The following is a 16,139-nucleotide window of genomic DNA, read 5'->3' on the forward strand; positions in this document are numbered from 1 at the left end:
ATGCGCTGGGACTTGTTCTTACTGCAGGGAGGTGACGTGGCGCGGCTATACTTGGCATGTCCTGCATGCATGACTTCCTGTCAGCCGTGGCAAAGACACTTCCTCCTGTTATTTTTGGAAGCCCGGGCTGGCAGACACAGGCATGTTGCACTCCGCTCCCTCCTGGTCTGTCTCCAGGTGAGTCTTCCGAGGAAGGAGAGGAAAGCAGCCTCTTCTCGTCTCTAGCTGCCCTGACTGTATATAAAGACTGCACCCAATCTGTGAAGTGAAAGATTATAATCTGAGCTGTCTTGACGGCCCCTGGCTTGCACCTGCCAGCACAGCCCCAGAACAAGAAGGCCCTTTGAAGGAGCAGCTGCAGATGTTTTACAGTGCTTGGTAACACTGGATGCGGACAGTTTGTTTTTTCACTCTGACAAGAGAAGCTGTATTATAAACTCAGTAAACTGGGACAGATGTGGAATTCAGGTCATAGCGCTTCAAACACGAAGGCCGGTGTGGTTACCACCCCCAGCCCCTGTGAAACCAGCCTCGCTCTGACTGCCAAGAGACTTTTAACGAACTGGGTCGGCAACAGACTGTGTTGGGCTGCAGTGTTTACCTAAATAATTGGCCCTGCTGTTTTCGTTTGTCTGTTTTGACTGTTGTTAAACTGTTGTGGCTGGTGCCAGCACATCGGGGTAAATAAACCGAAACAACAAGGTCCCTGTTTAGATTTGAGATCCTGCCTGTGTCTGACTGGGGCTGCTCCACAAAACAGCAGGGCTTGAGATGAAGAAACCTCTGCTCCAGCCTTCCACTGTTTGTGTTTGTGTGTGTGTGTGTTTATTTCACACACAGCAGTAGTGTGGCTTTCTCCCTAGCTCATAAACATCGCCTGCGACCAGCCTGTCTATCAAATAACAAAATAAAACATGGTTTATACTCGCTGGTAGGCAGAAAGCATGCAAGCAGTCTTGCAAAGCTAAGCCCTGCTCACAGAGTGACCAGAAGTACGTGGTGTAGAGAGAGAGAGACAGAGAGACAAGGTTGTGCCTTAATTGAAAAGGAATTGGAGAAAAAGATTTCAAGTTTGTTGTGCTGAGATTTGCTATTTGTGTTTTCACATGGTTTGTACTGTGGAATGTAGCTTGTTAGAGAAAGCGCTGGGCTGCAGTGTGGAGGGCAGTGGGTTTGAGGAGCTCAGTGGTTAGATAAAGAAAGCGCTGGGCTGCAGTGTGGAAGGCAGTGGGTTTGAGGAGCTCAGTGGTTAGATAAAGAAAGCGCTGGGCTGCAGTGTGGAAGGCAGTGGGTTTGAGGAGCTCAGTGGTTAGAGAAAGTGCTGGGCTGCAGTGTGGAAGGCAGTGGGTTTGAGGAGCTCAGTGGTTAGAGAAAGAAAGCGCTGGGCTGCAGTGTGGAAGGCAGTGGGTTTGAGGAGCTCAGTGGTTAGATAAAGAAAGCGCTGGGCTGCAGTGTGGAGGGCAGTGGGTTTGAGGAGCTCAGTGGTTAGATAAAGAAAGCGCTGGGCTGCAGTGTGGAAGGCAGTGGGTTTGAGGAGCTCAGTGGTTAGATAAAGAAAGCGCTGGGCTGCAGTGTGGAAGGCAGTGGGTTTGAGGAGCTCAGTGGTTAGATAAAGAAAGCGCTGGGCTGCAGTGTGGAAGGCAGTGGGTTTGAGGAGCTCAGTGGTTAGATAAAGAAAGCGCTGGGCTGCAGTGTGGAAGGCAGTGGGTTTGAGGAGCTCAGTGGTTAGATAAAGAAAGCGCTGGGCTGCAGTGTGGAAGGCAGTGGGTTTGAGGAGCTCAGTGGTTAGATAAAGAAAGCGCTGGGCTGCAGTGTGGAAGGCAGTGGGTTTGAGGAGCTCAGTGGTTAGAGAAAGCGCTGGGCTGCAGTGTGGAAGGCAGTGGGTTTGAGGAGCTCAGTGGTTAGATAAAGAAAGCGCTGGGCTGCAGTGTGGAAGGCAGTGGGTTTGAGGAGCTCAGTGGTTAGATAAAGAAAGCGCTGGGCTGCAGTGTGGAAGGCAGTGGGTTTGAGGAGCTCAGTGGTTAGATAAAGAAAGCGCTGGGCTGCAGTGTGGAAGGTTTCATTACAGCTTTATCAACTCAAATTTGAAAGTGTTTTTGCTGCTGAACCAGGAGGTAGCAGCAGCTGTATTATAGAAACGACAGCTTGTTCTGCAACTCCCAGTGCGTTGTGGATCGGTAAACTGGTCATACTGGTAGCTGAATTTTAAGACAGGGCATTTCAATTTGAACTGGGATGCACATCCTGTTTTCAAGAAGGTTATATATTTCAAAGAAAAAGCGTTCGCCCCACGCTTGCAGCTTGCCCCCACTTCTGGGACCTCCTTGTAACCGAAATGTGTCAAAAAAAATCTCACAATATGAGTGAAATATTTAGAAATGGACAGTGTGGTGCAATTTAGTCTCTTCCCAGCTCCAATAACTGCCAGAATTGTGTTTAATTTTACTGTTCTATTGTTTTAATATATTGTATTATTGTTGCTGTTTTTTTATTGTGCTCCTGTTGTTTTTTTCTAAAAGATGCATGTTGGTTTTTTAAACTTTTATATAGAAAACAGAAATACTCTATTTTCCTAATTAAAAAAAAAAAACAACAACACAACCACAAAGCCTATGGCTGTAACAGTCCTGTTGAAGCTACATATTTCTATAGAGTGGGTGTTGTAGCTCCAGGGAGAAGGGCGGCTCGCTGTTTGTATGGTAATAATAAAAGAGAAGTCTGCTTCCATCCTGCTCGTTTTGTCGTCTGTTTTGCGCCATTCTCCGTTTTACTTTCTTGACGTTATCAGCGCGGGCACACGATGTAATATTTCAATGTCCAGTCTTGTGATGCGAAACAGCTCGCAGAACACCGACGCTGCATCAACCCAAATCATATCTCAGTCCAAATGCTCCACAGAATTACTGCAGCAGGACTGAATCGGGACTCGCACAGGATCGGGGGTGGAGAACTGGCTCATAGCACCCCCTGCAGGCAAGGTCCTGTTCCTGCAGTGCTGAGAGAAGTCGTGTGTGTGTGTGTGTGGGTGTGTGTGTGTGGTGTGTGTGTGTGTGTGTGGTGGGGTGCGTGGTGGGTTGGGTATCACTGTCGATGTGCAGACAAAATTTGAGAAAATGTCCCCCACAAAGATAGTAACTCCTGAGAAAACGACGTGGGCACTTTGTAAAACGCATTTTTAAGAAGTAAATATACCTTGAATATATGTGCCAAAATATTTAGTTTGTTGTCGACTTTCACCCTGTGTGCAGTTTTGTCTTGACTGAAGTTAGTTAGAAATAGTAAATGAAAATATAGTGAGAGTCAATGAGAAGCCCCCACAAACATAGAAAGGCAAACCTGTGTGTCAGTGTGTGTGCGTGAGATTCCCTGGCCAGGTGAGAGATGCTCTAACAATGGTGTTCTGTGTGCCTCTGGAGATTGTTACCCATGACACACGGTGACCGGTCCACTACAATGGTGTTCTGTGAGATTGTGGCCAGGTGACACACGGTGAGAGGTCCACTACTCTTCTGTCTCCGAGATTGTTACCACAAGACACACGGTGACCGGAACTACTCGGCTAGAGATGCTCTAACAATGGTGTTCTGTGTGCCAGTCTCAGGACTGACACCTCGATGAAATCAGGAATGACAGAAAGAGAAAGGAAGAGCCCTAGCGAGTCGCTGACAGAGCCCTGCAGCAGTGTCTCATGAGCTGCAAGGGGGATTATCTCAGGACAGGGCTGGGTCTGTCTTTCCATCTTTCTTTCATTCTGTCTTTCATCCTTTTATCTGGTCCGTCTCTGAAGCTCCCTTTCAAGAACGCCCCCCCCCCCATAAAACAAGTGCTTTCATTGTCCTCCCTGGAACCCCCCCCTGCCCCCTCCCTCTCCCAAATCTTACCTGTTAGCATTAACACACAAACAGAGACATTCCCACAAGCTGACTCACACATCCCCATACTGAGTCCTCTATACTGTACTGTATTGAATGTGCTGCTCTCAGATCCACAGCACTGAGTTCTCTATACTGTACTGTATTGAATGTGCTGCTCTCAGATCCACAGCACTGAGTTCTCTATACTGTACTGTATTGAATGTGCTGCTCTCAGATCCACAGCACTGAGTTCTCTACACTGTACTGTATTGAATGTGCTGGCTCTCAGATCCACAGCACTGAGTTCTCTACACTGTACTGTATTGAATGGGTTGGTTCTCAGATCCACAGCACTCTTTTGAACCCAGACTGCAGGATGTTGGGTTGTGTCCTTTTGCCCTGGCCTGGTGTCCTACTGTCGGGGGAGGGGGCTTCAGATATCCGATAGCCTGAGAGCAAGGGAGCTTTGATCTGAGACTCAAACCCTGACCTCTCCCAGCCCTGTGTGTGTCCACACACACACACACACACACACACACTAGGATGCAGAGTTTTATCACTTACATAAAACAAAATAACACCAATACCCAGAAAACATAACTGACAGACACCATCCCGGTATAGAACTTTTATTACTGCACTGAGGGGAAAACGCACTTTTCAAACCATTTTCACACCTGATCACAGCAGTGAAGCAGAGCTGTATGCCAGTAAGTGCATTGCGCTACGCTGTGAAGGATACAGTGGTGTGATCACACAAGTGTATAGCGCTAGGCACGGCGCCCACAGTGAACCCTGTTTCTGTTCTAAACGATACCACATGCCTGGAGTTGATAAACAGCTGCTTATATGAAATCAACTGATGCATGAACTCCACGCCCCTGGAGTTCCAAGACCAGTGGATATCTATAACCCCGCCCTGAACTCGGTCCTTGCTTCTCATTGGTTTACAGAGCTTTCAAAAAATACCAGCAACCGTCTAAAAAACTCACTGCTGCTAACTGGTGAAAAATAAATAACAAAAAAGAAATGAAGAACGTCATCGCTGAAGAGAGCATCAAAACCAGAGCAGCAAGACCCTCTGTGTGGGAGGGGCTTACAGGTGATTTCATGACAGGATTGGTGCAGGGCTGCCTGAGCGGAGGGCGTGGCTCTCACCCGGTCGCCGTGACGGTGATGGTGACGTTCACGGGTTCGTTCTCATCTCCTGGGGGCGGGGGCAGGGGAGGGGCTTCGGCGGAAGGAGTGGGGTCTGCAGAGTCTGTAGCGACAGCGCCCTCTGTTGAAAGAGAAAGGCACATGAAAACGTTAGTGTCTTGACTGGGGGATGGATTGATGACGACAGAGAGAGAGATAAAATAGCGCAAGAGTCTATAGACAGTGGAAGAGTGGCAGGACGGACAGACAGACAGACAGACAGACAGGGGTTACCCGTGTTCTGTGGGGTGGTCTCCCCTCCGTCCTCGCTCCCCATTGCCCCCCACTCATCTTCGGGGTTACTGATATTCTCACGTGACTCTGCAGGCTGCCTGAAAACACAACGACACATCTCAACACACACACACAGACACATCACAACACATGCAGACACACACACAACATGACATCACACAGACACACACAGGCAGCTGGTAGAGACGCCTGCTTGCGTTGAGGTTTCAGCTGAGGTGTAGAAGCATATGAGCTGTACTTACATTCCAAAAAACATGTCATGTAACCCTGGAAAAGAAAGAGAAACACAAGATTCAGGTGCTCTGACATGGGCTCTGTGTGTGTGTGTGTGTGGAGCAGGTATCAGGCAGGGTGCTTGCTCTGAGAGATGGAGGTGTGTGTGTGTGTGTGTGTGTGTGTGTGAGTGGTATCTCAGGCAGTCCTTCTCCCTGAACGAGACTCTCTACTCTCGTGTGTGTGTGTGTGTGTGTGTGTGTGTAGCAGGTATCAGGCAGGGTGCTTGCTCTGAGAGATGGAGGTGTGTGTGTGTGTGTGTGTGTGTGTGTGTGGAGCAGGTATCAGGCAGGGTGCTTGGTATCAGGCAGTGTGTGTGTGTGTGTGTGTGTGTGTGTGTGTGTGTGTGTGTGTGTGTGTGTGTGTGGAGCAGGTATCAGGCAGGGTGCTTGCTCTGAGAGATGGAGGTGTGTGTGTGTGTGTGTGTGTGTGTGTGTGTATCAGGCGCAGGGTGCTTGCTCTGAGAGATGGTGTGTGTGTGTGTGTGTGTGTGTGTGTGTGGAGCAGGTGTCAGGCAGGGTGCTTGCTCTGAGAGATGGAGGTGTGTGTGTGTGTGTGTGTGTGTGTGGTGTGGATCAGGGAGGGGAGAGATGGAGGTGTGTGTGTGTGTGTGTGTGTGTGTGTGTGTGTGTGTGTGTGTGTGTGTGTGTGTGTGCAGGTATCAGGCAGGGTGTTGTGTGTGTGTGTGGTGTGTGTGTGTGTGTGTGTGTGTGTGTGTGTGTGTGGTGTGGTATGTGTGGTGCTGTGTGTGTGTGTGTGTGTGTGTGTGTGTGGTGTGTGCAGGTGTGTGTGTTGTCTGGTATGGAGGCAGGTGTGTGTTGCTGTGAGAGATGGAGGTGCTGTCTGAGAGATGGAGGTGTGTGTGTGTGTGTGTGTGTGTGTGTGGTGGAGCAGGTATCAGGCAGGGTGTGTGCTGTGTGTGTGGAGGTGTGTGTGTGTGTGTGTGTGTGCAGGTATCAGGCAGGGTGCTTGCTCTGAGAGATGGAGGTGTGTGTGTGTGTGTGTGTGGAGCAGGTATCAGGCAGGGTGCTTGCTCTGAGAGATGGAGGTGTGTGTGTGTGTGTGTGTGTGTGTGTGTGCTTGCTCTGAGAGATGTGTGTGTGTGTGTGTGTGTGGTGGCAGTGTGCTGGAGATGGAGGTGTGTGTGTGTGTGTGTGTGTGTTCAGATGAAGTCTTCCATAGTCTCTGAGAGATGGAGAGACTCTCTACCTCCACGTACACACAAACACACACACCTCGTCCATAGTCCGTCCCACGAACGAGACTCTCTACCTCCGTGTGTGTGTGTGTGTGTGTGTGTGTGTGTGTGTGTGGAGCAGGTATCAGGCAGGGTGCTTGCTCTGAGAGATGGAGGTGTGTGTGTGTGTGTGTGTGTGTGTGGTGTCAGCAGTATGGCAGGGTGCTTGCTCTGAGAGATGGAGGTGTGTGTGTGTGTGTGTGGAGCAGGTATCAGGCAGGGTGCTTGCTCTGAGAGATGGAGGTGTGCGTGTGCGTGTGCGTGTGCGTGCTTGCACTGTACTCACGGGGGTTATTTTCTCGGTTCCGTATGATGTATTGGAAAACCAGCATGGTGCCCACCGTGGCGACAATCATGCCCGCGATGGCGGCTCCAATCACAGCGGGGTACGCATTGAACGGGGGGTCCGCTGCAAAACACAACATGCTACAGCTGGACGTTCCTTTCACTCTCCATAGAACAGGCGAGGCTCTAGTGAAAGGCGCTGTATGACAGAAGTGCTTTAGACAAGTTGCACGTGATTCCAGACAGCTGTTTTTGCTACAGAACTAGCGAGAAGCAGCCACGGTGCAACTAAACTCCAGAGTTATTATTCAAATGAAGGTTTGCTACAAGGAACCACTGATATAAACTTACCACTGCCTGGCCAATATTTAGACAACAGTACACGAGGTGGCCTATATATAAACACAGACCTTCCCTGACAATATGCTTAATCCACTCCGGTGTGAGGAGCCAGTATTGGTGCAACTAGTCAAGGAAGGTGGACTGGGTTAGTACAGTTTATAAAAGTATCTATGAACAAAATTTAATAGTGTTAATAATAGAGACATATCTCAAATTCCCACATACACAATGCACAGTTTCAATAATTATTTATAAAACACAGATGAGAGACAGAACCACGACAGACGGCACAGGTCACAGGACAGGGGACAGAGACAGGACAGGGGACAGAGACATGACGCGGGACAGAGGACAGCGAGGTCACAGGTCACTGAGAGTTCAGGGGGTCACACGACGGGCACGCGCCTTCACCTGAAATCGAGGAAAAACAGAAAGACGTTAATAAAAGCTGGCGCCGTTGATTCACGCCGCCCACGCGGGCAAGCTGAAGCAGGGGGTTAAAGGCTTTTGTTTTTGGCAAGCAGGTTTCAGCGGACGGGAAGAGAGTTCATATTTTGCCTCTACTGTTGAAACTAACACTGGAGAAACAAAGCGATCCGCTTTCGTTCTGATGAAATGGAAACAATGCCTCGGAAGAAGAAACGGATTGGTTTTATTTTAAACCTACAAAAAAAAGTACCTAAAACTACGACTACGCCTCTCTTCTTTCAACACAAGCACCTCGAAAAAGCACTGTTTGTGAAACATACAAGCTGAGCAGTCACGCTTCGTTCTCTGTGATCTGCTGACTCCAGATCAGAAGCAATGCAATTGCAGTCGGCAGAGGAAAGCACTGTGCCCAGGGTGGGAATAAAGACTCCCATTGCACAGCAGCTTGATCCATTCCTGGTTTTACTAGGAGTTTAACAGAACACACCTGCCTGAGCTGGTTACCTAGACACACCGGGGCTAATCAAGCTGGCAGTAAAACCTGGAATGGATGACACTGCTATGCAAGAGGAGTCTTGCTTCCATCCCTGATCCGGATACACACAGCACTCAACACATAATGCAAGAAAAATTTTGCCTATTGATCTCAATAAATACCTACTAGCATGGATCTTCTGCTAATTATAAATGCAGGTTCATAATGTCATATACTAGGCATATAGAGGCCTCTTTGCTGCTGAGGATCACTGCTGTGGCTGTGCTGGGGTCTCCTTACCTGGAGTCTTGACCTCGGAGGGGTAGCCCATGGTTCGGTGATTGACAGCCATGATCCGGAAGGCGTAGAGCGTGGCGGGGTCCAGCCCGCTGAGCTTGTGGCCCCTGACGTCGGGATTGATCTGTCCAGCCACCGTCTCCCAGGAGGGGGCTCGGTCCTGCTTACCCACTGGGTATGTCCCCGAGGACGGGGAAGATTTCCTGGCCACCTGCCTCTCCACGATGAAGCCGGTCAGGTCCCCGGAGCCCCTGGTCATCCACTCCAGCTCCACCTCGGTGCGCTGGCGGGAGTACAGCAGCTTACTGATCGTCACGTTGGGAGGGCTGGGGTACTCTGCGAGGGGGAGGACAGCACAGAGCAAAGGGGCAAGAGCACAGGCAGGATTACAAGCATTTATTTCAATCCTACGGTGAGGGAGAAAGGGGATCAGCGAAATAAAACCATGATAATTACTTTCCCTAACGTAAAGTCCCAGATCCTGCACCCATGCATTATTAGGGGATGACTACCTGGACTAGTCCTGATGCTCGTTTGGGTCTGTAAATAGGTTTTGATGAAGACTCTAATAGCGTATTCTGGTGATGTATGAAGCACCACCAGTTCGTTGCCCTTGTGGCTGTGAGGGCGTGTTCGTGGGAGTGTGAAGCTGCACTCACTCTTCACGTTGAGTGTGATGGGGATCTGCGCTCCGCCCACCGCGTTAGTTGCAGCGCACCAGTATTCCCCTTCGTCGCGGTTGCCGTCAGTCTCGCGCACGGTCAGGTTGGACCAGGCTGCCTCGCGCTGCAGCAAATATTTCTGCGGGGCGTCCCACACGTTCTGGTTCTGGTTGTTGTACCAGATGATCTCGGAGGCCGGGTAGGTGGCCTTGAGGATGCAGGTGAGCTGGACATCGCTGCCCTCGAACACCGAGACCACGCTGCGCTGAGTCACCAGTACCGGCGCCTCTGAAACACAAGGGGGCACCGTTGAGCAGCGCCAGCACGGGCAGCAACATTCGTTCAAGCTCTACCGCCCTCTATTGGATTTTTTTTTGTTTTATTCTCTCCTTCCCTCGCCCCCCTCTCACCCAGTTTGAAGCGGCACTGCTGGCTTTGCAGGGTGAGCGGGTGTTTTCCGCGGCACACAAACTCCTTCCCGCTGTACGCCCCGCTGGACTTGAGGACCAGGATGTTGGCGGCTTCCTCTGAGCTCCCCAGGACAGTGCCATCACCCGCGGACCACCAGAGCAGGGCGCGAGGCAGACCCCCCTCCCAGCCGCACGACAGCATCAGGTACTCGTTGTTTCGCGTCGCCACGGCGAAGCAGCGAGGCGCACCCTGGGGGAGCACTGTGCATCCGCAAATCAAATGAGACGGGGCAGAGGGTCACAGACTGCCCTGTGAACGTGGCGGGGGGGCTGGGGGGAGCTAGAAAGGAAGAAAGCGCTGGGCTGCAGTGTGGAAGGCAGTGGGTTTGAGGAGCTCAGTGGTTAGATAAAGAAAGCGCTGGGCTGCAGTGTGGAAGGCAGTGGGTTTGAGGAGCTCAGTGGTTAGATAAAGAAAGCGCTGGGCTGCAGTGTGGAAGGCAGTGGGTTTGAGGAGCTCAGTGGTTAGATAAAGAAAGCGCTGGGCTGCAGTGTGGAAGGCAGTGGGTTTGAGGAGCTCAGTGGTTAGATAAAGAAAGCGCTGGGCTGCAGTGTGGAAGGCAGTGGGTTTGAGGAGCTCAGTGGTTAGATAAAGAAAGCGCTGGGCTGCAGTGTGGAAGGCAGTGGGTTTGAGTAGCTCAGTGGTTAGAGGGCTGGGCTGCAGTGTGGAGGGCAGTGGGTTTGAGTAGCTCAGTGGTTAGAGGGCTGGGCTGCAGTGTGGAAGGCAGTGGGTTTGAGGAGCTCAGTGGTTAGATAAAGAAAGTGCTGGGCTGCAGTGTGGAAGGCAGTGGGGTTGAGTAGCTCAGTGGTTGGAGGGCTGGGCTGCAGTGCGGAAGGCAGTGGGCTTGTGTAATTACGGGGTTAGTAATACCAAAGACTTTGTATAAACTGTTCTGTTTTCTATATTAACAATTACCCCTCACCAGTTCCTATAAGTTATCAGCAACGCATTTATCTTCAAATCAATGTGCATTTTTTTTTTTAATTTTTTTATTTTTTTTTTATTTTTTTTATTTTTTTTTTTTATTTTTTTTTTTTTTTTTATTTTTTTTTTTTTTTTTCTTTTTTTTTTTTTTTTTTTTTTGATGTAGCACATTCTCTATGCAATACATGTAGGAGAGACTCATCAAAGAAGTCTAGCACACGCTTTGGGTTCTTGTGCAAGGGGGTGTTCGGAGGGGGCTCCTTTTTCTGGCAGTTTCATAAAAAAAAAAAAACTGAGCCACTGTGTATTATTTTATCCAACCCTTTCTTCTCTTACATGATGTAAATGTGTGGTCTGCCTCTGATTCTCCCCATGGTGACACAATGCTTTTACAACAGTTTATCATGGTTTGCCGTGATTATTAATATGCTTGGCAGTGCTTACCTATGTGTTACCGTGTTTTCACTGAGTTTTTGTTTTTACTATGGGAGACTCTAAGGGTGAAGCCCTGAAGCTCCCCCCCCCCCCCCCCCCCCACACACCTCTGTGGTACTCACACGCTGTGGTGTTGCAGCTGGCCTCGCTCCTCAGCGCAGGGTGGGACGGCAGGCAAGTGAAGGTGCTGTTGTTGGGGGTCTCTGTTCCGGTCCTGGTTTGGGTCAGGTTGGAGAAGGAGCCGGCGCCCAGATCCCTCTCCCCGGGCCCGGTCCAGCGCAGGGAGGCTGGAGGGCACCCCCCCAGCCAGGAGCACCACAGAGAGAGCTGAGTGTAATTGTCAGCGGGGAGGATCGTGCACGCCGGCCTCTCGTCTGGCAGATCTATGCATGGGGGGGTACAAAGGGTAGCCTGGGCAAGGGAGCTGGGCTCCAGAGCTAAACTTCATTCACTTTAACTTTGAATACTTCAGCAGTCGTCAGTTTCACAAATCCGTCACACGTTTTCGGTATCTTTTAAAAGGATTGGGTAAGCTTGGGAACTGAACGGCTCTCTCCCTAAGAGAAAGGGTGCCTCCCTCCAGTCCAGGGCAGGGGGAAAGCACGGACAGCGCTCTGCCAGTCACCCTTTAAGAGAAAGGGAGGTCCCTCCAAGCAGAGCAGGATGGAGTCGTGCACACATTGCCACATTCTGTCCCTGCTCCGGGAGTACTGGCAATCATCACAAACATTTAAAAAACAAAACAAGCTGAACAATACGATAGCCAACAGACAAACTAGTGTACCTGCTGGCTGGAGACTCTGTGTAGGACTTCCTCTCACCTGCGTTAAAGGGGGGAGGCTCCGATGAGACTGGATCAGTTTATCCAACACAGAAAGAGGTGTGCCTGTCTGTGGCAAGCTGTGCGTGTGTGTGAGGGGAGTGCCCCACCCAGGGGGGGATGAAGGAAAGAGAAAAGCCTGTGAGGCGAATTTCAAGAGGCATAAAAACTGAATGAAAGAGGTCGGAAAACGTGAACGACATCAAAAAACAGAACAGGAAAGACACAGCAGAGAAAATCAAAGGGACAAAAGCACACTAAACCAGACCGGTGCAAATACGAACCCAATAAATGTTACAGGAGAGATGAAACGTGGGATGAGAACAATGAAATCTCAGAAAGGAAAAAAAAAAGATTCTACATGAGAAAGAGAGGAAAAGGAAGGGGAAAAAAGAACCAAGGTAAGAACGAGCGTGATGACAACACGCCCACGCGGCATATAAAGCACCCGGCGGGACTCACAGTAGACGGTGAGAGTGACGGTGGTCTTGGTGCGCGTGTTGAGGAAGGAGTTCTGGGCCAGGCAGGTGTAGTACCCCGTTTGTCCGCGCAGGATCTTGCTGATGGTGAACTGCTGCCCGGAGAACACCTGGGAGTTGTTGTAGAACCAGATGTAGTGGCTGGGAGGGTTGGAGGGTGCCTGGCAGAGCAGGGAGACCGTGTCGCGCTCCACTGCCGAGTAGCCCTGCTCCGTCACCGCATATGGAGTGATGTTAATCATTGGCTCGTCCGGGCCGTCTGTGGAACCAAACACACACGTGCACCGTGAGGGGGCATTACAGTGTGTCAACTGAGATCCACTAGACAGATCTACAGCAGATGGTCCACAGTATTACATGCTGTGCTGTGTTCGGGCTCTGCTGAGCTGTGCTGTGTTCAGTCTGTGCTGTGTTGGCGCTGTGCTCAGGCTGTGCTGTGTTCATGCTGTGCTGTGTTCATGCTGTGCTGTGTTCAGACTGTTCTGTGCTGTGCTCAGGCTTTGCTGTGTTCATACTGTGCTGTTCTGTGTTCATGCTGTGCTGTGCTGTGTTCATGCTGTGCTGTCTTCTGGCAGGGCTGTGTTCATGATGTGCTGTGTTCAGGCAGTGCTGTGTTCATGCTTTGCTGTGTTCAGGCAGTGCTGTGTTCATGCTGTGCTGTGTTCATGCTGTGCTGTGTTCAGGCAGTGCTGTGTTCATGCAGTGCTGTGTTCATGCTGTGCTGTGTTCAGGCAGTGCTGTGTTCATGCGGTGCTGTGTTCAGGCAGTGCTGTGTTCATGCTGTGCTGTGTTCAGGCAGTGCTGTGTTCATGCGGTGCTGTGTTCAGGCAGTGCTGTGTTCAGGCAGTGCTGTGTTCATGCTGTGCTGTGTTCAGGCAGTGCTGTGTTCATGCGGTGCTGTGTTCAGGCAGTGCTGTGTTCAGGCAGTGCTGTGTTCATGCTGTGCTGTGTTCAGGCAGTGCTGTGTTCATGCTGTGCGGTGTTCAGGCAGTGCTGTGTTCATGCTGTGCTGTGTTCAGGCAGGTCTGTGTTCATGCTGTGCTGTGTTCAGGCAGTGCTGTGTTCATGCTGTGCTGTGTTCAGGCAGTGCTGTGTTCATGCTGTGCTGTCTTCAGGCAGTGCTGTGTTCAAGCAGTGCTGTGTTCAGGCAGTGCTGTGTTCGTGCTGTGCTGTGTTCAGGCAGTGCTGTGCTCGGATGCACTCACAGATGATGTCCAGCCAGACGGTGTCGCTGCGCTCCTGGTTCACCTCGTTGCTGGCCAGGCAGGAGTACCAGCCCGTGTGGTTGCGATTGACCCCGGTGAGGTTCATCAGGCTGCTGTTGGACTCGCTGACCCGGACCAACCCCCCGGCCCGGCCCTGCCACTCCCAGACGAAGTTGATCGGCCCAGTCCCGTTCTCTACTACACACACCATCCACAAGGGGGAGTTCTCCACCGGCGACGACTCACTCAGCTGGATGAAGGGCTTCGATATGGGCACTGCGAGAGGGAGGCAACGTAACACAGTGGTCAAGGACATCGGCCAAAGACAGGGTCACAAAAGGGTTAAGGTCAGCAGCCTGAATTTTCCACTTCCAATTGTGAAGTCGTGCTGAAAAAACTCCTTTGTCATATATATATACACTTTAAGTATAATAAAACAGATCTCATTTAAAAGTAAAACATTTTAAATATGAAACAGGTGTAATTCCAGAAGGTGTGATTATAGACAATGTTATGATCTCGTCATTACAGCACAGTCGTTAGGCCTCATCGTTACAGCACAGTGGCTTGTGTCGAGGTGAGCCCGGGGCAATAGTTCTGTAAATATAATTAAGAAGAGCAGGTCTACTTACTCACTTACCCAGCACGAGCAGGTCTATGTAGAAGTAGGTGAGCTTGGTTTCTGTGTTGGTCTCGTGCAGTGCCTGGCAGGTGTACAGACCCTCCGCAGACTGCTTCAGGTTGTCGAAGACCAGAGAGGCGCTGTCGCTGATCACGCTCAGGTCTCCCAGGCTGCTGGCCAGCTTCTGCAGCTTGGGGCCCTGCCCGTAGTTATAGACCACCGCCTTGATGCTCTCCGTGCCCGGCTTGGTGAACCCCCAGATGAAGATGTTGGGCAGCGTCTGCCCGCACTCCAGCATCACCGACCGGCCCACGATGCCCTTGGTTTGGACGTACCTGTACTGAACCTCCCCTGGGTCCAGGATCATAAGACCTGCGGGAAACACGAAGACCAAGCTACCTTTGAAAATACTGGCAATGGCAATGCAGTGCAGATACTGTGCAGTGCAGAGACTGTGCAGTGGAGATAAAGTGCAGTGGAGATACAGTGCAGTGCAGATCGCGTGGAGAGGAGAGACTGTGCAGTGCAGATACAATGTAGTGCAGAATGGAGAGGCTAGACACAACCCATTAACCATCGCTGTAGTCCAGAGGCCAGACCGGGTCTTATGCTGATGTCAGTGTTATTAACTCAGCAGCGGCTCGGAGGAGATCCATTGCATTCTCCTCCTGCTTCATCACAGCAAGTCCTTGAGCGTAAACACAAGTGCGCATCCACCTGGGCTCAGGAGGGAGTATCACTGCTGAACCCCGCAACCCGGAACCACTTTACAAAACCATGCGTCTCTCCAGCCAGCATGCATGCTACAGCTGATACTGCAAAGAACACAGGCGTTCAGTTACCCCTTTTAACCACAGGGGTCAGGATTCCGACTCTGTTAGTGTCAATCTTACAGCCTGAATGGAGAGGCAAGGGCTGGACATGAACCTCCAGCCTCAATCCCACCAGTGACAATGCAGCAGCCCTACATGACACCACAGTGGTGATATCTCTAAATCTAGAGATAATTCTTGATTACTATATATATACCAATGGAATAAACCCATCCACACTGTCTGCTAGCAGTGTATTGCAGTACCCTGTTGTGGCGCTGTTACAGTATCTGGGCACTGCCTGCGTGGCTCATTACCTCCTGCTCAAGCTCTTGGTCCTGCTTGTGTTGGCACTGTTGGTAAAGCTGTGGTCGGCTCATGTTTCTTCTCGGCAGTGCGCTGGCATTGTGTGATGCTTCTCTTGTGAGGTCAGATCTCAGAAAGATAGACTAAGCAGCAGGGTCAGGCTTGGTTCATAGTGTATTAAGAGATGGGGTGTGTTGAAGTGACCTAACCAGTAGCTGATCTGAATGCAGACGGCAATTAACTCCGCAGTAACCCAGCTGGTGTTGCTGATACTCATGCAACAAGAACACCTGAACAACTGTTCACTCGCGGACAAAGACTGCGCAGCCACTGAACACTAAGAAACACACATTAGATCCCTCAGAACTTCAACACACGCTACATTTATGTACAAGGTAAAAGAAGAGACAGCAGAGAATCGTTTTACCTGCACTACACCATACTCAGCACTATGAAGCTTCGCACAGTTTTGTAGTTTTCTCCCCATATTTTTCTTTTAGTTGTACTCCGTATTTAACAAGCTTTTATTTGAATACGCTTCACCTTACCTCTCCAGGCTCGTGCAGCGCCTACCTTCGCTTGACCATGGTTTCGCTGCGTTCTGCTTTTTCTATGCTCAGCTGTTGCAAGGGTACTAAAGCAAAGCTTAGTCTTTCGAAGCTGCTTAGAGGATGTGAATGACTTACCCTGAGCAAGGCTGGGCAGGAGACAGCAGAAGATTGTCAACCAGAGAGCCCGGACCCCCGCTGATTCAACCCCCAT

General features: G+C 50.5%; 1 protein-coding gene across 1 annotated transcript; it reads right to left on the reverse strand.

Annotated features, from left to right (window-relative positions):
* Nucleotides 1-4,477: 4,477 nt before the first annotated feature.
* LOC121303948 (V-set and immunoglobulin domain-containing protein 10-like 2) lies at nt 4,478-16,139 on the reverse strand. Its single transcript, XM_041234849.1, has 12 exons — nt 16,064-16,139; nt 14,278-14,631; nt 13,638-13,913; nt 12,416-12,691; nt 11,256-11,516; nt 9,717-9,977; nt 9,304-9,594; nt 8,648-8,980; nt 7,103-7,225; nt 5,549-5,573; nt 5,286-5,383; nt 4,478-5,133 (listed from the first exon to the last, which is right to left on the reverse strand). Exons 1-12 carry the CDS (start codon nt 16,137-16,139, stop codon nt 5,009-5,011), a joined length of 2,499 nt encoding a protein of 832 aa, XP_041090783.1. The 3' UTR covers nt 4,478-5,008.

Source organism: Polyodon spathula, chromosome 36 (genome assembly GCF_017654505.1).
Source record: "Polyodon spathula isolate WHYD16114869_AA chromosome 36, ASM1765450v1, whole genome shotgun sequence".
NCBI lineage: Eukaryota > Metazoa > Chordata > Actinopteri > Acipenseriformes > Polyodontidae > Polyodon > Polyodon spathula.

Bases quoted from the DNA above. Each gene is read 5' to 3' on its own strand.
- LOC121303948 (XM_041234849.1), bottom strand. From the start codon at position 16,139: ATGGGGGTTGAATCAGCGGGGGTCCGGGCTCTCTGGTTGACAATCTTC. The intron at 9,978-11,255 runs GTGAGTACCACA...GCGGATGCACAG, and splicing joins CAGCTGCAACACCACAGCGT to TGCTCCCCCAGGGTGCGCCT. The intron at 5,574-7,102 runs GTGAGTACAGTG...TTTCTTTTCCAG, and splicing joins GAACCGAGAAAATAACCCCC to GGTTACATGACATGTTTTTT.